We start from the raw sequence: 24724 nt of genomic DNA on the forward strand, positions 1-24724 counted from the left end.
GACAGGATATAAATGTTCTAAATAAATAAATAACTCCAAATTCCACATCTGGCCAACACCAGATGGACAACATTGGAATCAAATGTATTATGTAATAGAAAACAAGTGATAGAGAAGTGCAATTAAGTCAGCCAGAACAGTTCCAGGTGCAGATTATAGACAGATCATAAATTATTGGCATCAAATATATGTTAAACTTCAAAAACTAAAGAGAATAGGTGTGCAGCAACATTTCATTTACAGTCACAGTGTAAGATCAATATAAAGAACAGGTTTGGTACACTTGACCTATGCAAAAAGAATCTGAAGAGATAAGAGATGCTGTGAAAATATTCCCAAAATTTCAAAGATTTAAGTGGCTTTCAGAGCAAGCTATCAAGATAGCCAAGGATAGATTATGAATGCTTTGAGCAACAAGTAAGAAAGTAAGTTTAACTTAGTCAATTGACCATATCAAAACAATGGGTGTCAGCCACAATAAGATACAATAAAATTAGCTAAGGTAAGATATAGTAAAATAAGATTAAATAAAATAAAGTAAAATAAAATAAAGAGTGAGATAAAATATTGTACGATGATATAGAATACAGACACTTAAAATGTGTACTAAAATACAAAACAGTATGTGTCTAAGTGAATTCATTACCTTCACATGCAACCCCAATGTGTTCTATAAAACGTGTTCTCAGTTGGACAGCCCTAACTATAAACTTAACAGTTCTAATGACTACATATGTTTTGTGCCCTAAAGGAAATAAGATCCTTTGTTATGGTCCCAATATATGGTTCTGTCAAGTACTTACTATTGTAACTACTGTCTGTACTTACTATTGTTCTGTCACGTAGGACATGCGCAATGTCTATTTCTGGTGCTCCACAATACTTTGAGCAACAAGAGCATATGAAAACCAGACAGAGAGACTTTCACTGTCTCACTAAGAAATGACAAATCAAGGATGTCAACAAACAGAATAATAAGGAAAATGAAATGAGATTTTCTTTAAGAAGATCAGAGAAATCAAACAAAAAATTTCAGCTAAGATAGGAAGATTCAACCAGCCTATACCTAATAGAAGCAAAGGAGACAAAAGTTGCAAAAATCTGTACTGAGCCCTTTAAAAACAGGATTGTAAAATGACAGAAACATTTTTGTAGACAGAGATTACATTAAGTGAAATTTACTGAATGGACTGCACTAGAAAAGGAGATAACAATGAAATAGACTAGCTGTTAGATAGGGAAGTACCATGGTTGTCTGCAGGAGTGCAAGGGAATGGAAGTATGTAACAACAGTTTGTATGATGTTGTTGCTGTGTGTGTCGTTCTGGCATCATCAAGCACTAAATGCAAATAAGATAGTAATTAAAATGTTTAAAGATGCAGAAAAAAAGGCAGTGAAAGTGCTAACAATTATTTGTCAAAAATATTGAAGACTATGTGGCCTAAAGATTAGAAAAGATTAATGTTTATATCTATACTGAAAAAGAGTAATGTGCAAATAGCTTTACTACTGCACAAATTCCTCATGCAAACAAAGTTTTGTTTATGAACTGACAAAGAAGAATAGAGCCATACATACAGAAATACCAGATGAACAGTCGGATTTCAAAAAATGCGTAAGGACATGAGATCAGATAGCTAACATCAGATGAATAATAGAGAGCACAACAGAATACAAGGAGGAGGTTTATCTTTCTTTTACTGACTACAGCAAGACCTTTGATTGCATAAATCATTCCAGAATGTGGAATATATTTAAGGCTAATGCATATATCAGAACATCTGGGTCTTCTTTGGTGGAACCTTTAAGTGAACAAGCTAATGTAAGAACTGAGTGGTTCAGAATAGAGGAAGGAATGAGACAACAAACCATAGTGTCCAGTTATCTGGTTACCTTATAATAATCCAATTTCCCTCCCTATTTTCAGCTCCTGTAATTTCCCTGAGACAATTTAGCATCAATATAAGCTTTATGAAAGCCTAATTGTTCTGCTTATCCCATTCCTTCCCCAGCCATGACCTTCTAAACACTGATTTTCCTTATATGCAGCCACAGACTTTTAAAAACATCTCCCTTTATCACTAATAGAAACCTAACTTTTCTGCAAGGATGACTAGTGTTGAGGATGTCCACATGTTGGATGGGGAACACATCTGGCTCCTGAGCTAGATGTTTCTCTTCCTTGCTTTATGACCTTTTGGGAATGATGTATATAAGATCCAAGATATTTTAGACTTGATACATTTAAAATTTGGAGAGTTAATGAAGGTACTTGAAGAAGGAAAGCATTAATAATATAGAAATTAGTGTCAAATTCTTGTGGTTAGCAATATCATTTCAGTATTTAACTTCATAATATGTTTCTTTTCTATGCACACCTTTAACTTTATGGCTGTCGTGTCTGTACAATTGATAGTTAGACATCTCAGACTTTTTTAACAGTAGTAGTGAGAACATATAAACATCTTGAAAGATAGCTCTCTCAGCCCTCTGGCAACTTCAGTCGCATCAAAATTGTTGACATTTTACTTCTACAAATGACACTGGATACGGTTTCCATGGAAACTAAAGATTCAGCCACAAGCATTCTCAAAACAGACAAATATGCATATCTGTTTTCTTACTACTGATCAAACATTAAATGTCACCCACAAAGCCTTGGAGTATAGGGAGGTTTTTAAAGAGGGCTAGAGAAGGATTCCCCCTTTCCACATCCTAGACACTAATTTGTAAACTGCAAATGTAGAAAATGCTGAAATGGTACAATACAGCAGCAGGCAGAATCTACAGAGCATGTCTGTTAAAAAAGAAAACCTCTTATGTGGGGAACCTTAAATAATCAAAAATGGACTAAGCTATTCATTTCTAAATGTGTAACTAGATTTTTGTTGTTTATTCGTTTAGTCGCTTCCGACTCTTCGTGACTTCATGGACCAGCCCACGCCAGAGCTTCCTGTCGGTCGTCAACACCCCCAGCTCCCCCAGGGACGAGTCCGTCACCTCTAGAATATCATCCATCCATCTTGCCCTTGGTCGGCCCCTCTTCCTTTTGCCTTCCACTCTCCCTAGCATCAGCATCTTCTCCAGGGTGTCCTGTCTTCTCATTATGTGGCCAAAGTATTTTAGTTTTGCCTTTAATATCATTCCCTCAAGTGAGCAGTCTGGCTTTATTTCCTGGAGGATGGACTGGTTGGATCTTCTTGCAGTCCAGGGCACTCTCAGAATTTTCCTCCAACACCACAGTTCAAAAGCATCGATCTTCCTTCGCTCAGCCTTCCTTATGGTCCAGCTCTCGCAGCCATATGTTACTACAGGGAACACCATTGCTTTAACTATGCGGACCTTTGTTGTCAGTGTGATGTCTCTGCTCTTAACTATTTTATCGAGATTTGTCATTGCTCTTCTTCCAAGGATTAAGCGTCTTCTGATTTCCTGACTGCAGTCAGCATCTGCAGTAATCTTTGCACCTAGGAATACAAAGTCTTTCACTGCTTCTACATTTTCTCCCTCTATTTGCCAGTTATCAATCAAGCTGGTTGCCATAATCTTGGTTTTTTTGAGGTTTAGCTGCAAGCCAGCTTTTGCACTTTCTTCTTTCACCTTCATCATAAGGCTCCTCAGTTCCTCTTCACTTTCAGCCATCAAAGTGGTATCATCTGCATATCTGAGATTGTTAATGTTTCTTCCAGAGATTTTAACTCCAGCCTTGGATTCCTCAAGCCCAGCTTGTCGCATGATGTGTTCTGCATACAAGTTGAATAGGTAGGGTGAGAGTATACAGCCCTGCCGTACTCCTTTCCCAATCTTAAACCAGTCTGTTGTTCCGTGGTCTGTTCTTACTGTTGCTACTTGGTCGTTATACAGATTCTTCAGGAGGCATACAAGATGACTTGGTATCCCCATACCACTAAGAACTTGCCACAATTGTGTAACTAGATATATGTTAGCAAAACTAAAGTTTCCTTCAGATCAAACATGATTCCTGGTGGTTACAAGGAAACAGCCAATGAACTTTTCTTGGCAACACTATGGTCATGGTTTACCATTGCATTTTTCCAATATGATTTTTCCAACTTGGATCTTATATACATCATTCCCAAAAGGTCATAAAGCAAGGAAGAGAAACATCTAGCTCAGGAGCCAGATGTGTTCCCCATCCAACATGTGGACATCCTCAACACTGGCCATCCTTGCAGAAAAGTTAGGTTTCTATTAGTGATAAAGACGTTAGTACCACGTCTCACATCCAGGTACTAACCAGGTCTTTATATATAGAAAGAAGCAGCTTCCGATTTCTTCTGCAACAAATATAAGTACAATTACAAAATTAACTCTTACTCTATGATTACAAAAAAAAAAAAAGCTCACTTTTTTCTATTGTCCAGCAAGTACTAACCAGGCTTCCAAGCCCAGACAGACTTGGTCAACAGCTGCTACCTGCTGAATAAGAGTAAATTGTATGTAAATGTATGTCCTCTGCTGAAGATGAATTTTCTCTCTCCTGCCCCCCCCGAAATATGTAAATAGCCATATAAGTAAAACAGAAACAGACAAAAGAAGAGTAATATATGTATTTGTGAAAGGTGTTGGTGATGCTCACATCTGGCAGAATGTAAAACTTGTCTGCCTAGGATTATTCATAACACTAAAACTAATTTTCATACAGAATGAAGCAGTAAATCAACTCCTAAGAAGAAAGGAAAGCTCATTATAGTTAAAAGTTTTATTTCTGTAATTAAAGTAGTAATACTTAATTCTATTTATAATGGTTACAATGAGCAATGGTTATAATTTCACCATCAGACTCTGTCTTGCCCATATGTGAAAAAGAAATGTGAGGACATCAGACATTCTTCATTCCAGCAAGTGATATGAAATAGGAGTCAGTTCTGATAATCTTGCAGTTATCACAATAAAAATCCCCATTCTATTTGCAAGAGAAAGAGAATTAGCTGCAAGATTTCCTGAAGTAATTTTGTTTACAGTTCATTTCCTGAGTTACCAATTAACTCCATCTTCATTTCAGCTTTCTCTACCAAAACAGGAAATACACACTCAATTGCTCTGTGCCATGAAATGGGATTATATATGTAAGATCAATTTATCTTCCCTCATAAAATTAAGATTTCAGCAAAGTTGCACAAGTAATGAGTTTGGCTCTTAAACCACTAATGGTCCTCTGCCTAAAAATATATAAAAGAAAGAACATGGGACAAACTGATTACCTTTAAGCCCTGCAGCCAAACTTAATGAATTGAATATTTTATCTCTGACAGCAGATGCAGTACAAGATGATGACTTCAGAAGGGTGTTATCGTAGGGGGAAAAAAAATCTCTCTCTCACATACAATTGCTCTGACAGATATAACTTATTTATCTATCTATCTATTTATATTATTATTAAATTTATTATGGTCACCCACTCCAAAAAACTCTGGATGGCTATTTAAAATTACTTTAAAATATGTACATGATATAAAATGCAGCAGGAAAATAGTAAAGGGGATACTGTTTCATCTCATAAACACCCAGTTACCATCTGAAAGAAAATGGATTGATCTATTAATTCTAGAATATTCTCCTTCTCTTCTGTCTCAGTTGTCATAATGTCTTCTGCCCAGCTGGTTTTGAATAATGGCAAAGTTTACAGTTGCTTTAACAAGAAACTTGGGCATCACATTTTCTTTGTCCCTTTCATGCCATAACTAGAGTTATCCAGCCAAAATGGGCTGCAATCTGTGGAAGAGGAAAGTTTTATGGTAGGTGATCCATCTTGTTCAAGCAGCCAGGTTAATGGATGATCATCTTCCTTCTTTTATTCTGCCTCTTGTTATTCTTGAACATTTTCTCTTCCACTGAAAGATGTGTGGAGATGTGGTTCATTACACACAATATATAGGATCTCTACTAGAGGTTTTTCCCCCTTTGATCATTAAATGGCAAGATTTGGGGCTATATGGGATTCACTTCTAGGCTATTATTCATTTCCTAATTACAGTTAAATCCCATTGTGAACTTTAGTTTATGCCTCTCATTAAGGAAGTACATCAGTCTTCTTGTGATTGAAGTGATCACTTTAACTTCCATTATTTAAAAATAGAATATCAATAGGAATTGGCCAGGAATGATTAAAGTATTCTTAAATGATCATAACCTATAAAAAGATTGCATAATGGTTACAAGATACACTTTTCTTTCTCTTTCTCCCTTAGGGAAGAGGACTTTAGCTCCAGCCCTGAGAAAGAGTTGGGAGATGTGAAATGGTTGCTCAATCTTGGGAAAGTAAAAAGCATGAGAAAGAGACTCAGGAAAGTCCTGACTTTGACCTTGTTGTCCTTAAAAGAGGCAGTGACGGTTATGGACAGGCTTTCAAGATTCTGTAAACATATCCTACAAAATGAACTAGCATTCTTAGAATTCCTGTGTCTGTTTCTTGACCTGCCCTACCTTGAACAGCTGATGCATAGTAATGCAAATAATATACTAAAGTAACATCTCTTTGAGTTGCATTTGATTCATAGTGACTTGACAGACTTCTCCATTTAGTGGCAATGTGGTAGAAAAGTTTTGCCCTGGTGTTTTTGATGATCTCCCATTCAAATATTTAGCAGGCCTGATGCTTCTTAGGCTCTAAGTCCAAACCAAGTCATCCAGGGTACTGCTACCTATTGAAATGCAGAAACTAATATATTTTAAAGAATCTGGAAGTTAAAAGCATTCTTTTAGCCTGATCCTTACTATTAATATTTCATTAAATGTGAGGCCTGTAGGAAACACAATGTAATGAGAAATAATGGGAAAGATTGACTTCAGGAATAAGTTAGCTGTTTCTTGAAAGGAGAGAATTGCATCTGTCAGCCCCTTTAACCTTGTTTCATTCTGAGCTGGTGTACAGATTAGAGCAATGTTTCTCAATCTGGGCAACTTTAAGATGTGTGGACTTCAACTCCCAGAATTCCCCAGCCAGCATGTCCATACATCTTAAAGTTGCCCAGGTTGAGAAACACTGGATTAGAGAAACAAGGCAGAGACAACAGTTACAAAAAACATGCTTTAACCCTGGAAAACAGAGAATGCATGAGAAAGAAGCTCAGTTTTTTGTTGTTTATTCATTCAGTCACTTATGACTCTTCGTGACTTCATGGACCAGCCCATTACCTCTAGAATATTATCCATACATCTTGCCCTTGCTCGGCCCCTCCTCCTTTTGCCCTCCACTCTCCCTAGCATCAGCATCTTCTCCAGGGTGTCCTGTCTTCTCATTGTGTGGCCAAAGTATTTCAGTTTTGCCTTTAATATCATTCCCTCAAGTGAGCAGTCTGGCTTTATTTCCTGGAGGATGGACTGGTTTGATCGTCTTGCAGTCCAAGTTACTCTCAGAATTTTCCTCCAACACCACAGTTCAAAAGCATCGATCTTCCTTCGCTCAGCCTTCCTTATGGTCCAGCTCTCGCAGCCATATGTTACTATGGGGAATACCATTGCTTTAACTATGCGGACCTTTGTTGTCAGTTTGATGTCTCTGCTCTTAATTATTTTATTGAGATTTGTCATTGCTCTTCTCCCAAGGATTAAACGTCTTCTGATTTCCTGGCTGCAGTCAGCATCTCCAGTAATCTTTGCGCCTAGAAATACAAAGTCTGCCACTGCCTCTACCTTTTCTCCCTCTATATGCCAGTTATCAATCAAGCTGGTTGCCATAATCTTGGTTTTTTTGAGGTTTAACTGCAGGCCAGCTTTTGCACTTTCTTCTTTCACCTTCATCATAAGGCTCCTCAGTTCCTCCTCGCTTTCAGCCATCAAAGTGGTATCATCTGTGTTGCAGAGTGCTAGAAAGCCTTTGGCCCAGGAGAGATCAGAAAAGTCACACACCAGGCATTTCTATAAAAATAATTTTATTTACAGAAAGCAAACATATTTAAAGGCTGTTTGCTAAGAGGAGAGATTTCTCTCAGCTGCATATTCTCTGCAAGCCTACACAGAAGGGAAACTGAAACTAAAACAAGTTCAGGCAAGTTCCTCCCTTAGGCAATGCAACCATTAACACATGAAAAGGGGACAATTAAATTCAACCTCTTCACCCGGCCAAAATGATTAGTTACCATAGTAACCTTAATCTGTAGTAGAAAACATATTAACAATCTGCATATCTGAGATTGTTAATGTTTCTTCCAGAGATTTTAACCCCAGCCTTGGATTCATCAAGCCCAGCATGTTGCAGGATGTGTTCTGCATACACGTTGAATAGGTAGGGTGAGAGTATACAACCCTGCTGTACTCTTTTCCCAATCTTAAACCAGTCCGTTGTTCCATGGTCTGTTCTTACTGTTGCTACTTGGTCGTTATACAGATTCCTCAGGAGGCATACAAGATGACTTGGTATCCCCATACTGCTAAGAACTTGCCACAATTTGTTATGGTCCACACAGTCAAAGGCTTTAGAATAGTCAATAAAACAGAAATAGATGTTTTTCTGAAACTCCCTGGCTTTTTCCATTATCTAGCAGATATTGGCAGTTTGGTCCCTAGTTCCTCTGCCTTTTCTAAACCCAGCTTGTACATCTGGCAATTCTCGCTCCATGAACTGCTGAAGTCTACCTTGCAGGATCTTGAGCATTACCTTACTGGCATGTGAAATGAGTGCCACTGTTCGATAGTTTGAACATTCTTTGGTGTTCCCCTTTTTTGGTATGGGGATATAAGTTGATTTTTTCCAATCTGATGGCCATTCTTGTGTTTTCCAAATTTCCTGGCATATAGCATGCATCACCTTGACAGCATCATCTTGCAAGATTTTGAACAATTCAGCTGGGATATTGTTGTCTCCTGCTGCCTTGTTATTAGCAATGCTTCTTAAGGCCCACTCAACCTCACTCTTCAGGATGTCTGGCTCTAGCTCACTGACCACACCGTCAAAGCTATCCCCAATATTGTTATCCTTCCTATACAGGTCTTCCATATATTCTTGCCACCTTTGCTTGATCTCTTCTTCTTCTGTTAGGTCCTTGCCATCTTTGTTTTTGATCATACCCATTTTGGCCTGGAATTTACCTCTGATGTTTCTAATTTTCTGGAAGAGGTCTCTTGTCCTTCCTATTCTATTGTCTTCTTCCACTTCCACGCATTGCTTGTTTAAAAATAATTCCTTATCTCTTCTGGCTAACCTCTGGAATTTTGCATTTAATTGGGCATATCTCCCCCTATCACTGTTGCCTTTTGCTTTCCTTCTTTCTTGGGCTACTTCTAGTGTCTCAGCAGACAGCCATTTTGCCTTCTTGGTTTTCTCTTTCTTTGGGATGTATTTTGTTGCTGCCTCCTGAACAATGTTGCGAACTTCTGTCCATAGTTCTTCCGGGACCCTATCTACTAAATCCAGTCCCTTAAATCTATTCTTTACCTACACTGCATATTCATTAGGAATATTAGTGAGCTCATATCTAGCTGATCTGTGGGTCTTCCCTAATCTCTTGAGTCTGATCCTAAATTGTGCAATAAGAAGTTCGTGATCTGGACGACAGCCAGCTCCAGGTCTTGTTTTTACCGGTATAGATGTCCACCACCTTTGGCTGCAAAGGATGTAGTCAGTCTGATTTCGGTGTTGTCCACCTCGTGAAGTCTATGTATAAAGCCGTCTCTTCAGTTGTTGGAAGAGAATGTTTGTTATGCAGAGTGAGTTGTCTTGGCAAAATTCTATCAGCCTATGTCCTGCTTCGTTTTGTTCTCCCAGGCCATGCTTACCTGTAATTCCAGGTGTCATTTGACTGCCCACCTTAGCATTCCAGTCTCCTGTAATGAAAATAACATCTCTTTTAGGCGTATTGTCCAGGAGGTGCTGCAGATCCTCATAGAACTGATCTGCTTCAGCTTCTTCAGCATGTGGTTGGGCCGTATATTTGGATTACTGTGATGTTAGATGGCTTGCCCTGAATTTGAATTGAGATCATTCTATTGTTTTTTGGATTGTATCCAAGCATTGCTTTAGCCACTTTACTATTAATATGAAGGCTACTCCATTTCTTCTGTGGTCCTCTTGTTCACAGTGGTAGATCTGGTGGTCAACTGATGTGAAGTGGCCCATTCCAGTCCATTTCAGTTCACTGATGCCCAAAATGTCTATCTTTAATCTTGACATCTCACCAATAACCACATCCAATTTGCCCTGGCTCATAGATCTTACATTCCAGGTTCCAATGGTGTGTTGATCCTTAGAACATCGGATTCGCCGTTCACCACCAGCACCGTCGGCCGCTAGCCATCCTTTTGGCTTTCAGCTAGCTGTGTCATCACATCTGGGGCTAGTTGAACTCGTCCTCTGTTTCTCCCCAGTAGCATTTAGACCATCTTCCGACCTGGGAGTCTCAACTTCTGATGGTATACTGACATATCTCTGGTTGTACTGATCCATTTAGTTTTCACGGCAAGAATACCATTACCTTCCCCAGGGATCGTTTTTCATCTGACCCGTCATGACCTTCCCGTCTTGGGTGGCCCTTTATGGTTTAGCTCATGGCATCATTGAGGTGCTCAAGCTCCAGCACCATGACAAGGTTAACAATCCTTTGTTGAAGAAGCTCAGACTCAGCCCTAATTCATTAGCATATAAGAGGGAGGGGAAAATTCAGTCAAGCTTTCAAGATTCAGTTGCTATAGCCTACACCAATAAAATCAATACTATAGCCTATATCAATAAAGTAGAGTTTGTTTTCTGACCTGGCCAGGCTGATGTATATTATAGTGTGTACTGTAAACCCAACACATTCAAATATAGCAGTTTTTAATTCAAATTCACCATTGATGCTTGCAAATTTGGTTTCTTTTTTCTTCTAATTTCTGAATAATTATTCAAGGTATTTGTGTATTACACATATGCCAACAATATAGGAGATGGGCGGTGACAAATTTGATAGATAGATAGATAGATAGATAGATAGATAAGGGTATCGTTTACCAGTTAGACATCTTCACTAATGTGAAGTGCTTGTTTTATCCTATTGTCTTCAACCTATCCTATTGTACAACCTGTCTTTTCCTAAAAGCTGGCTTTGCCTATTGCCAAGTCAGTAGCCTATTGCCTATTGCCAAGTCAGCAGTAGCTACATGTAATTCAGAACAGAAAAAGTGAAGCGAAAAGACTCTGCTACTTAGTCCTGTTAAATAATGAGGGTTGTAGTCCAGTATTTCAGGAAGCCACTGGATTGGGTAGTTAATCATATGGTATTTCAGTGAGAGTTGTGTTGGTCTGAACTAGATAGGTCTCACATTATAAATTTATTTACAAAATTGTTGGGACACAAGGCGGGAAACTGTTTTTTTTCCCTCTAGATTGTTATGGAACTGGACTTGAATTGCCTTTTACAAGAAGAAAAAAGAACCCTGAGTCAAAAATTCCAGGACAGTTGGCAGGACAGTTGGCCAGGACAAAAGGCACAAGGGGCAGGATGGCAAGCAGGTGAGTCTAAGAAAACACACAGAGTAATGTTAAGCAAAGCGTATTATTCTATCTGTAATCAAAGCCCAGCTAACTCTGAGGCTCAATTTTTGAGCCTAATCTCAAAAAGTTAAGCAGGGATGGATCTAGTTAATATTTGGATGGGAGACTACCAGGAAATCCCAGGTTTCTAGGTTAGACTGGGAGACTAAAAAGATATCCTGAAAAAAAGTCATTAGCAAACCATTTCTATACAGCTGACAAGAAAATTGCAAGGATATGGCCATGAAATCCCTAGTATTCAAACTGAGCTTTATCTTTCAAGAATGGCAGTTTTCACCCTAGTCAGTTGAAGCTTTACTACTAATTTCAGAATTGAACATAGGTTTGTACAATATATCCAGGACAGCCCTATAATTAGACAGAATGAGGCAGAAACCTCAGCTGTCAAGTGGTATGAAGCGGAAGTGGGGAGCGGATGTGAGATGTTGGAGGACTCTGTAAGTCAGAGATGCCCAACTTTTTCTGGGCCAGGGACACACAAGGTATTTCTGTGATATCCATGTAACATACCCATGAATAAGAAAAAGTAAATTTGGTTTGGTTTACATTTAAAGTTCGTGGTAATTAAATATGATTTGGCCATCACCATAAAATGTAGAAGAGATTGGGGCCTCATTACATCTTTCTATTCCATAGTCAATCATAAGTCAAAGCAGATACAGGGAGACTCATGTTATCAACCAACAAAATTTGAACAGAAATGGAAAATGAAATATAGTTAATGTAATTATTCTTCAGACATGTATTTAATATTTCCTTTTTTGTCATGTTAAAATTTAAAATGTAATAACAATTTTTGGAGGCCTCTGCTGGATGCATGGGACTCAGGAACATCAGGTCATGTGCTTCTGTGCTGCCCTCAGGTGGGTGGAAGACAATGTTCTGTTGCCATCACTGAAATGAGATTCAATTGTCAGTCCAATCAGCTGTGAAATTGGGGAGGGCAGCAGAATATCATTTTGTCCTTTGTCTGAGGCAGCAAAATTGTATGAGCGTGTCCTGAAGCATTGGCAAAGAGCAGGATCATGCAGTTGTGTAAGGCGGTGGCATTTCACTGGTCAAATTACAGGTTTTTCAGTAGATGTTCTAACATTGCTGTGTATAAAGTACTAATATATACAGATGGCATTTGATTCATGATGTCTTTTTAACGTGGAGGAAACTGCTTGTGACTTCAGGTGCCAATAACAACCCCTGCAAATGCTTAGGGGCACTCTGACTGGCATTAAAAACTTCTAGTGTTAAACCCTACTAACCTTGTTTGAAATTCAAAGCCTGCAGGACTTTAAACCATCTTATACAGCTATGTAGAATTATATACTTTTTTCCTCAGGAAAGTTTGAAAGAAGCTTCCTTCCTTCCTGAACTCTGCAGAAACAGAATAATGTAAAAAGGGGTAAGGGAAAAGAGGGAGAGAGAGAGAGAGGTTTCCTCACTCTATTCTCTTCTACTCTAGGTGCTAGCTCATTATTTTTATTTGAAAAAAACTAGCCACTATGACAGTTTCCCCGGCCCCTCTACGCTTATATTTCAATATAAAATTAATCTTGGCAGCTATGCAGTAAACTACTGATTTTAGGCATTCTTCCAAAGCTGACAAAGAGTTACTTCTTAAGGAACCAATGCGTGAGGGTACATTAACTTCCCTTTTATTTTTGCAGGCTGGGAGATAAACAAAACAAAATGATCCTCAACTCTTTGTACACTCAGAACATGTCCAGGCAGCTTTATTTTGAGGAGTCACTTTGCTGCTTCTACAAATCTAATCTTAACAGTACAACAGGAGTCAGCAACACATAGGCTCCAGTGGCCCCTCCAAAACAGCTCCCATAGTCCCTACATTATATTACAATTAAAATAACTGTTAAATAATTTACAAGCAACCATTAATTTTAAAAATTAAGAAATCACCCAAACCTCACCAGATCACTAAATATGTAGTATCAGTTGGATGCAACCTCTGAGTGCATGTAAGTTAGAAGCATCAACAAGGACATATTGCTTTCCATTGTGAGCATTCAGGATACTGGGGAAAAGGTGGGAAGCTGCATTCCAAAAGACTTCCCATGGTATTTGTGTCTACAACAAAGCAGGTTACTTGCTGGAAATACTAATTTGGCTGCAAAATAAAATGGAAGATTGGTTATGAAGTGAGCAAGGAGTCTCATCTAAATATTTCTTATTCTACACTGATACTGCAGAATTTCCATTCCTCTTAAAAGAATTTCAACCAACCTGGTGTCCTGCAAACATCAAACTGAGTATGCTGCCTGGGACTTCTGGGAGTGGCAGTCATCACACAAGTGTAGGACCCCCAAGTTTGGAAAAGCTCATCTACTTTAAGATTTGAGGTTGTTTTGTCCAGTTCTTATAGTAATAGCGATTTTGTTATTTTATATTCTATTGCTTGACTCTGCTCTACCATTTCTAAAAACGAATCCACCTGATCTCAGATCTGTTGAAAAGTCTTAGGCCATCTCCACACTAATCATTCAAAAAAATGCCTTGGCAATAGCATTTGAATTTGCCTTCATCTTGTCCCCAGTCCATGATGAAACAGGCTAAAGTTGTCCTTACTTATATTGATATTAAAGTAGCATCTTTCCTCTTATTCTACAGTGTTCAAAAGACAGACTCTATGCATATAAAATCTGTTAGACTGTCACCCATCACCTTGGAGGGAAGTCCAGTGCCAGCAGGAACTAGAAGCAAAAGTGGTAAAGCAGGATAGGGACTGACAATGGGGACGGTAAACTTCATGCTGGTATAGGATGCATGATCACCCTGTGATCATTGGGACACTGGGAGGCAGGTATGAGGGCCTGGAAGTTGCAGGTTATACAGCTGAACCTTCTCCCTTCAAGCACTGTGCCAGAAAAAAGAGGACAAGAAAGATTCAGATGCTCTTCTGTTCAGCTTTTGTATAGGGGATGCGAGGGAGGATGAGCCTTTTTATAAACCAGCCAACCAACAAAGCAAAGGAAACTCCATGGAGCATGATAGAAAATTAAAACACAAGACTCAGCCTAAAATACCAAAGATAACAAAATCCCTCCTGAGCATATGTCTTCACTGGCTGTGGAAACCTTCAGATGAAAAGATTTTCTAATGGGAAAGAAATTTTAGAAACTAAGTCTTCAAAGTTTTTCCTAAGATGATTTACAAGAATGTAAAAATATGATAGCCTCTAATAGCCTTGTGTGGTGCAGAGTGGTAGGCGGCAGTATTGCAACCGAAACTCTCCCCATGACCCGAGTTCAATCCCAGCAGAAGCTGGATTCTCGGACAGTCGGCTCAGGTCGACTCAGCCTTCCATCCTTCCGAGGTCGGTAAAATGAGTACCCAGCTTGCTGGAGAAGGTGACGACTGGGGAAGGCAACGGCAAACCACCCCAATATAGTCTGCCAAGAAAACGCTGCAAAAGCAGCATCCCCCCAAAGGGTCAGACATGACTTGGTGCTTGCACAGGGAACCTTTCATCTTTCACCAAAAATATGATATTGAAGCAACAGTATTTAAATAAGTACAATAAAGCATAAAAATAACAAATTTAGATTAGATTAGAATAAATCTGAAATAAATCTTGGCAAAAATGCCCACGAGAATAACACTAATATTGTCATGAGTAGGGAGTCAGGACAAATATTAAACTTGGCACATGCCCCCCCCCCCAAAAATCTTCCCTTAACTGAGAATTCCATGAAGAAATATTCAGATCTATAGCCCCTTTCAAATCAGAATGCTACAGGTTGCATTAGCACAATTACTATAGTAATGTATGAATGTATCAGCTTCACAGCAGCTGCAAATAAGCGCAGATAAGGAATCTGCAGATAAATGCCACCAGATTCTGTAACAGCATCTAAGTAAAACACAAAAACAACCCTCTGAACAGTAACCTATAAAATTGGGTGTGGAGAAGCTAACTTGGCATAGTAGCATGAATTTTTAATGCTTGGCACACTCTAAATAGAAAGCTAGCTAAGTTTCAGCTAACAGGAATGCAAGATTGGTCACCAGGGCAAAGTGCATCAGGCTGCAGTCTTGCATCCATTTGTCGAGACTTAGCCCCAGTGGAATTTACTTCAGCCTGTATATCAGGGAACCACAACTTTCACTGAACTGAGGGCTTTTATTTTTTTATTATTAACTTTATTAAATTTGAAGAGAAAGATAAAAGCTACCCGCCAAAAAAAACCCTACCAAAAAAAAAGAAGAAAAACTAAAAAGGTGTGAAAACACAAAAGAATTTTTTTTTCCAACATTACAGAAAGATGGGACTTCTGACTTTCAACAGCAAGGATATACAAAAGTTTTCCATAATCAATCTCTTACTCTATATTAAACCAAAATCACATTATTTCTATAAATCATTCCCCTTTAGCACATTATAAAAATCACTAAGTACAGTTACTCCCTCCCCTTATATTAAAATAAAGAAAAAAGAATTCATATAAACCTCCTAAACAACTCCCCCCCCCAAAAATAACACTTATTTAATTATTCCCTTCCTACTACCATTTGAACTGAGGGCTTTTAAATGACATGTTAGAAAAATAAAATCAAATGTACAGATGGATGCAAAAACAAAAAAGCAAATGCAATTTTAGGCAACATTAATAGTAGTAGGGAAGCTGTTAGCTATTTTAATTTAAGTTCCCACTGTGGCTTTTAAATTGCTGTATTATTTTCTATGCTATCATTTCAGCTTACAGTACACATTGAAGATTCTGGTTATGCATGTAATAACTATAGCTTCACTCTACAGTAATGACATTGTGCCCATTGTTACGATGTGGTGCACCTATAAGTGTAGCATAGAATCACAGTTGAGTGTCACAGCACAGAGAATTCCAGTATTCAGTGTCTTGCATTTTTGATTACATCTGAAATACATCTCTGCAATTATGTAAGGGTACAAAAACAACAACAGTTTGATTTGTATGCCTACCCATCTCATCTAAGCGACTCTGGCTCACAAGTAAAAACAATAATTAAATAAAAAGAAATTTAAAAACCCCAATATACAAACATATAAAAACCATCAGTAATCATTTTAAAACAAAAATAATCATGATCAGCGGCAGAATCAATCCTTGGTTCAAGCTCAACAAAACCATTGTAAAAGCTTCCCACCATTGTAAAGTCCTTGTTGCTCTCTGAGCTTGGTTGTTGGTTTGCAGGCATTTCATTACCCGACTAGGTAACATCATCAGGGCGAGTGAGTGTGGGGTTTGCGCCCTGTTTATATACAGTAGCTCGCCCTGCCAGTGTTGGTGGGAGTGTGGTTTTCCCCTCAGTAGTTCCTTGATTAGTCTATTGTTTTCTGCTTAATTGTTTGTCTGGTGTTGTTGTTGTTAGTTGCTGTCGAGTCATTTATGACTCATGGTGACCCTATGTATAACAGAACAAAATGCTGTTCGGTCTTCCGCCATATGCCTGACTGTTCCAATGTTTGCATCCATTGGCAAGTAGTGATAAATTTCAGTCATCACTGATGTTTATATATGATCTGAAAATCCTTCTGTTATTAATGAAAGGTAAGTGTTGAAGAAGTATTGTAAGATCCCCACTTGTTCTATGATAGTTCTCAGTAGCTCACCAAATATTGGTTTGTTTGCTTTTGAAAAGGTGTTAATGATACAGACTTGTTATTGGTGTCACTCAGGTGGGGGCAGGCATTTTCTCAGGCTGCTTCCAACCTGCCAAGCTAGTGTTCACACAAGGTATTAGGCTAAACATGTGCTTTGCTAATTTGTAGTTCAAAGTGTTTCATGAGTACAGCATGTGAGGAAAACAGTTTAAATCCCCACAAAAAATAAAAAATGACATAAATTGATAGCTAATCAATCACTTTTAATAGAAGATTAATAGATAAGTTGTATAGAAGTTTGCAAAGAAATAAGTACCATTATGTAGAAATGTGCTTACCCCCTAGTTCAAGAATGGTAAACTCGGATCCATGGCTTGAATTCAGATTCCCAGGTTATATCCTGCAGCTGCTTAGAGGTGAACTTTAGCTGGGCTTTGTCCATCACTGATGGGAAGACAGGAGGGAACAGCAAAGCTGCCTCATCTGCCCCAGGACTGAGCCTAAGGGGTAATCCAATTTTTGAGCCAGATCCTGTCCCCTACCCTACCATATGTAATATTATGTTTAGGGTTCAACTGAAGTAAAAAATCTACTGACTAGAAAGTTGCAATGTATGGTGAGATGCAATTACTATTGGTTTGTTACTTTTGCATTGCATTTTTACTTTAGAAAAAAAAATTGGACATATGTTGCAATTTATATATTTAATCAAATTTAGTAACTTAATGCATTTCCAACATTTATTAAGATCTGAGGATGTTGCAGTAGATGATCCGGATAAGCACTAGTGACATAAAGAGAGGATTTTAAAAACTCTAGTTAATCATTTCTTTGATTTTCTTTGTGCTACGTTGCCTGAGTTCTACATTCCAACTTAACGGGAAGAATTTCTCTAATTGTAGAATAGGACCATCCACATTTGTCTTAAGGTGTATGGGGATTTGTGATTGGTTGAACAGGGGTAGCACTAGGAACCCTGCGTCTCAAAATGCAATAGGAAAAAGTTAAAATTTAAGAAATAAAAGGATTTTTCTTTAAAAAATTGGGACATTAAAATACAAAGTGGATTTCTAAGTATAGTTCAGTTGCTCCTTCTCTGCCAACAAAGCTGTAACTTCTTTTAGAAATGGACTCATGCATACCCAAACATAAATTATTAGAGAACTAGAAAAGTGATTCTTGAACGTTTTTAAACTTAAAAAAAATCACCAAGACGTATTTTAATAGCTGAATTATAATTTCAGAGGTTATACACTTTGGAGGAATAGTTTTAACATTTAAATGAGGTTCACTAAATTTCTGATATTGTCTTGGTACCATGCTAGAGTTCTCACACTCATTTTGGTGCATTTTTAAAATAATCTGGAAGATTAAATACAATTCACAAATATTTTGCCCCTGCAAAAGCGAAATGGCATTGCTAATGACAAGAGAAACAGTGCTGAAATATCTGTTCAGAGGCATCGTTACTGTTTTTAAAGCATTTAGGAATCCACCAGGTCCCAGGGGGTAAAATTTACATCGTAAGAATGCAAGAACAGCCAGAAACGACGTTTTGTCTTAGTTTGTCACACAGTTATTTTTCTGAGTGCTTACTAGTCTGCTGGCTTACTGCTACATTCGCATTCAGACACACTACGTGTCAATAACTGGGGATTATATTATACATATACAGTACAAATATTACCGTATTGCATGTATTATATGCAATATTCGTATTCAGAAACACTGCGTGCCAATAGCTGAGGACTATACTATACACATATATTGCATATGTGATATATTGGACGTATTATATGCAATATTAGCGTTCAGAAACACTACGTGCCCATAGCGTTAGAAACACGTGTCAATGGCTGGAGTTGCAAGCAGAGGGAGCCTCCATCTTACGTCTGCGGATGGGTTTTCCTTGGGCGGCAGATGACAAGCCACTGCGAGGTAAATCTTGAAAAGCCAGCGAGCTAGAGAATTCCAGCATCGAGGCACTTCTAGGACAGTAGCCCTTCCACCGTCTCTTGCTGCTCACAGGGCTCAAAGCACCTGCTTCGCAAGTTGGGCTTGGCTGCAAGAGAACGCGGAACTCCGCAGCAGCTCAGAACGCACGTGCGTGGGACTGAGGGAGAGAGAGAGGGCGGGCTGGATTGGAGCCAGAAGCTCCTGAGAGGCCGCGCGGTAGCGTCGGGGTGCTCTCAGCGCCCGCCGCGTTTCCTCTTTCCCGCTGGCTCCATCAAGGCCCATTGGTGTCGCCGGGCTCGTATAGTGGCGACGGCAGCAGCAGCAGCGTGGCTTCGGTGCCTTCCCTCCTCTGCCCGTGGAGCAAACCATTGCAGCGCGCCGGGGAGGTGAAGCATCTGTCAGGCGTTCTTGGCTCAAGTGGAGCAGATTAGCCCGAGTTCCTCGGTGGTTGGTCAGGGCGCCCTCCCGTGGACCCGCCGCCCGCCCGGACGTCCCCTCGAGGCTGAGCGAGCGGCGGGAACCAGGGCTGGAGTCCAGCGCGGGAACCTACCTCCCCCGCCACAGATGCCTGCAATGGCGTTGCGAAGCCGAGTCGGCTGCAGCCGGGCAGGCGGCAGCGATTGTAACGGCGGTGCCGGGAGCTAATGGAACGGGACGGTGGCTGGAGCTGCTGCAACAGCCAGCGGGTAGAAGAGAGGGGAACAACGGCTGATTTGCAACGACCAGACTCCGGGTAAGGCGGCGTGCAACAAGCGGCCGCGCTGTTTGTAATTTGTTTTTCCCAAAAAGTGTGCGCGGGGGTAGGTCCCTGCTGTGGGAATCGCTTTTGTTTCGGGACCCGCCCCCGCCCCCAGCACACGGGCTGGCGCGCCGGCTCTAGAGCCGCGCCACCTTGCTCCCTTCCCTTGCCCGGTTCCCTGCATTGCTTATCGAGGGATGGTGTTGCTCCGTCTCCTGTTGCAAGGTGCTGCCCCGCTTGGCGTTTTCCGCCGCGGGGCTTCAGCTTTTTAACCCCACTTTCATCGCGCGGTAGGAGGAGAAGGGAAAATGAGCATGATTTTTTGATTTTTTCCATTGCCACATGGTTCCTAGCGAGCTCCTAATCTCCCACCCCCCCAGACTTCCTCCTTAGCGGATTTCTTTCTTGCGCAAGCGACGCCGAAACGGCGAGGTGATTTTCTCTGCCTTGAGACGGAGAGATTCTCTCCGCCTTCTCTCATTATTTGCAGCCAGCCCTCCACCCTGTGGATTTCTCTTCTTCCTTTTCGTCCTTCTCCCTACCTGCCCTCCCTCCTTTTAATTAATGTCCCTTCACGACCGGGAATAGAGGAAGGCGGCGTGGGAGCAGGGAAGGTGTCGTGTTCCCAGAAGGGGCTTAGGGACACGACCCGCCACATCCGAACGTTGCTCTGGAGCAAAGGACCGAGTCGTCAAGCTTGGACGCAATATGGGCGCGAGTTATTGTAACCTTTCTCAGCTCCGGCAGCTCTGAAAGGCTCCCCCGCTTCTGAGGGAGCTCCAGCCAAGCGGGTCTACATGTGCGCCTATTCATGGGGGATCGCAGATGTTGACGAAGTTGTAACCGCGGAGGAGGCGGAAACAGGCACTAACGAGAGATTTTGCTCTCTTTATTATTGGTCATGTGCTGCTGCCCTTGAGCATTTCTTCAGGGCTGCTCACTAAGGCTGGAAGCAAACATCCATTTCCTCCTCTTGCCCATCCACCACACCAAAAGACTGCCAACTGGCTCCCTTTTATAGGGGATCAGGATTCTCAGTATTTGTGGAAATGGAATTGACCTAATGTTATTGAGACCCAAACCGGGAAATTGATATTATTTTGCCTGCATTTCATTTTTTCTTCTTTGTGCCATTTCTGTGCACCTTTCACAGTTCTTTGTCATGCTGAATAGACCACAAAGGGAACAGGCAAGTCTTTCTCATATCAAATTACTGGGTTGCATGGCATGTGATTCCCATTCTCATCCCCAGATTTTTTGAAGCCAGTGTTTAATTTGTACATTTGCTGATGCATTTGTTGGTATTCTAAAAAGGAAAGCACAACACTGCTTAGTGTTGCTATTTCAAAGGATCCTATCATTGATGGCTGCATTTCACCATTTCTGTGATAGAAAAATGAAGGTATCTGATCGTTTGTCACCAGCTGGTGAAACTGTAGTACAGGTGTATATAGCTGCAGCACAATACATTGTACAGTTTAAAACTTGTATATTGTGTGTGTATAATACAAAACAATGACAATAAGATGCTGCATAAAATAGGTAAGCAATAAGAGTGACAGAATGTGGTTCACCAACTTTTCATGAGCTGGTAATTGGATTTTTCTCAGAGACTGTTTCCATGGTGTTATATGATATAGTAATGGACCTATTCACAGGATATCAAATGACTAGTAGGGAAAAAAGAGGGTTTTAAACTTAATCTTCCATAGAATCTCTGCTCCTTAATCTCAGTTATGGGATAGGGTGTAATTATTCATTTGTGAAAGAAATACACTTAAATTCTTCTTTTCTTAATTTGAATGTTCCAGCTCTTATCAGTGGAGTTCAAAAGAGACTGAGTCTTGACTTAGTCTTGTCTTAAAATAAACTGTTCGGATATAATACTTATCGCTGTTACTAAAACTTAAAAATTCCTGTATTCTCTCTGAATTTTGCCTTTCCTCCAAGGAGCTAAGTATCAGTGGGTCTTCCCAGGAAGGCTTCTTTGGCCTATCTGCCAAACTGAATTGGACTTAGTTCAAGAGGTGGAATTACATCAGGTTCAGCATTTGTATAACTTTTTCACTCTTTATTGCCAAGGTTGTTACAAAATAAATGTATAAATCACATAAATGGGAGCTACAAACTCATGGTATAAATCCAAATCCTATTTTTGTATTGCAGGTTACACCAAATTTTTCTTTTGAAAGTCATCTGGTTTCCCATCTGGTTTTTTTTTTCTGTTATTGCAGCCCATATCTGGAAGTTTATCTGCTGCCTATGAGTATGGCCTGGACAGAATTTCATTTCTTTTAAGTGCATCCACAATCCTAACCAGAATTGGTTAGGTATAGTAGCCACTATGTATGTTGGTGTAACACTCTGAAAATAAACATGATGAAGACAGAGTGTTCAGGGGAAAGATCAACCCTCCGAAGTGCCTCTCCTCACAGAAATGCTTATAGGACTGAGTTCCAAGCACTGAAAAGCACCTTTGACAAACCTAAATCTGATGGAGATCAAAAAACAAAAGAAGGAGTGACTTCTCAGCAAAGCAGGGGGAGGAAATATGGATCTAATGTCAACAGGATTAAAAAGTTATTCATGCAAATGGGCATGGAGCCTAGTGAGAATGCTGGTGGAATGACAAAGATCAGAGGTAAAAGTGGCCCACTATCTCCTCAAAGAAGAAGCAGGCCTAAAGAGTTTGTGGAGAAGGGAGATGGATCAGTTGTAAAGTTAGAATCTTCTGTTTCAGAAAGGATTAGTAGATTTGATGCTATGCATGATGGCCCTTCATACTCCAAATTTACTGAAACCAGGAAATTGTTTGAAAGAAATATTCATGAAACAGGGCCTTCTAATCGCTACTCCCCAAAGAAAGAGAGACCAGTGTCTACTAATGAACTTCAAGATGAATTGTGTATCTCTAAGTCTAACAGAGGAAGTACAGATTCACTGGACAGTTTTAGTTCAAGAACAGAGGCTGTTTCTCCAACAGTGAGTCAACTTAGTGCAGTGTTTGAAAACACAGATTCACAAAAAAGTGTAACCATTTTAGAAAAAGCAGAAGACAATGAAGAGTACTCTGTAACTGGTCACTACCCTCTAAACCTGTCTGCAGTCAACAAAGATTTGTCTTCCACAGTTGGAAATCTTGATGGCTTTAGTCCCATAAAAGATGCCAGTGCTTGGTCCCCATCAAAACAAAATACCACTTCAGTATCTGTTGAGAACTCTCTGCAAACCTCTACCAGAGTTAATGAAACAGTTAATGAAAAGTCAAAAAGCACTTTGCCTGTTTTAAAAACAAGTGGAGTACAAATTAAGAGTGCCAGTTACTCTTCTTTTGGCCCCTCTGAAGCACTTAAACAGTCAGTAGATGGACTTGACAAACAGGATTTTGGTGAGACCTGTACTAGGAATAAGGCAGAAACAAAGTCTGAAGTATCATCTTTGCAAAAAAAGATACTGGATGGAGCTGAGAGTACAGAAATATCAGAAAACTCAACAGTTACTGATGACATTGCTTTCGACGTAACTTCACATTTTGTTGAAGATAGAAATGTAAGGGAAGTACAAAAAGAACAAAATGATTTCCAGAGTTCTCATGTGTATATGCATGCCGATTACAATGTCTACAGGATACGATCAAGATACAGTTCTGACTGGGGGGAGACAGGAACTGAACAGGATGATCAAGAGGACAGTGATGATAACTGTTGTTATGAACCTGACATAGAATATTCTGAAGTTAGTGGATTGCCAGAAGAAGATGAAATCCCAGCAAACAGAAAAATTAAGTTTAGTAGTGCTCCAATTAAGGTAGGTTTCAGTGGCATATCTCCTGTATGTACATACAAATCATTCGTTCCACCTTCGTTGTCATTTCATGGTTTTTATTTTGCTAATGAATGTTAATGAGAGATTTTGTCTAATTCCATTGAGTACTGAATACTCTAACTTTAGAATACATCATTGGTTCTTACTAGAAAGCGTTTATTTAAATTAGACAAGATCTTTGCTTTGATGTCCTTTGTTATATGTTATTCTATGGAACACTGAAGCCAGTGTCTCAAAATATTGACATGTTCTGCAGTTTATTCAGGTTAAATTCAAGTCTGTCAAGCCAATTTCTCTATGTAATTGTTGTTGCTGCTGCTGTTAGCCTGCTGGTAGGGACCAAATGGGTCAGTCTTCTTGATCACTAGTCATAGGAATGAAGGAGGGTGAATTACTAGTATAAAATAATAGGTTGTATGGAAAACTAAGTAGCAGCATAGAATCCTTTAGGAGCTCTCCAAAGAGTTGGGGTCCTAGAGAGAATTAAGCGTGAGGCAGCCATTGATTCTACACTGTTCTTAGATCTCAGTTATTAAGCTTTATGAGAAAGGCACATTGGAACAATGTTGGGATGATTGGCTTGGACTTAGCCCTTCTGTCCAAAGTGGCAGGATAGTGAGAACTGGTGATACGGATGATAGAATTCCATATAGTTTTTGATGGAGACAGAATTTTTTGCTGGGGGAACTGCACATTTATTTTTTATCTCTTTAATAGCCAAAAGGTTCAAAAGAAATAACATTGATATGATGATACAATGACATCACTGGAGATGTCAGTGTCAAAATGTTCAACCTTCTTGTCTCCCTTTTCTGCCAATATTTGGGAATTTGTATAAAATAAAAATAAAAAGATTGAGCCAAGAGGAGGCTTGAAACATCTATTTTACAGCTAATCAGAACAGTATGTTGCCATTATTTGGCATTTTTGTCGATGAATTTCTGTGGCAAGTATACACACATTTGAAGGACTACAAAAAAGAGGCTAGGAGGCCATCGCTTGTCTATCCTTAGTTTAGAGGATAAGCGAAAGACAAAGGCTGTTTTTTTCCTGCCTATTACAAATTCCCAGTGAACTGGTTATTTCTCACCTAAATATACAAGGATAACAATACTAAAT

At 39.6% G+C, this 24724-nt stretch overlaps 1 protein-coding gene across 4 annotated transcripts in view; it reads left to right on the forward strand.

Moving 5' to 3' along the window:
- Positions 1–21959: 21959 nt before the first annotated feature.
- Positions 21960–24724, forward strand: part of PPP1R9A (protein phosphatase 1 regulatory subunit 9A) — a 103890-nt gene continuing 101125 nt past the window's right edge. For all 4 annotated transcript variants that reach the window (XM_063303650.1, XM_063303652.1, XM_063303651.1 and 1 more), the window contains exon 1: positions 21960–23587. In XM_063303650.1, coding sequence (XP_063159720.1) covers positions 22157–23587 — 1431 coding nt within the window. In that variant the 5' untranslated portion in view covers positions 21960–22156. The remainder of the gene's footprint in view (positions 23588–24724) is intronic.

The sequence above is a fragment of the Candoia aspera genome, chromosome 4 (genome assembly GCF_035149785.1).
Source record: "Candoia aspera isolate rCanAsp1 chromosome 4, rCanAsp1.hap2, whole genome shotgun sequence".
Taxonomy (NCBI): Eukaryota; Metazoa; Chordata; class Lepidosauria; order Squamata; family Boidae; genus Candoia; species Candoia aspera.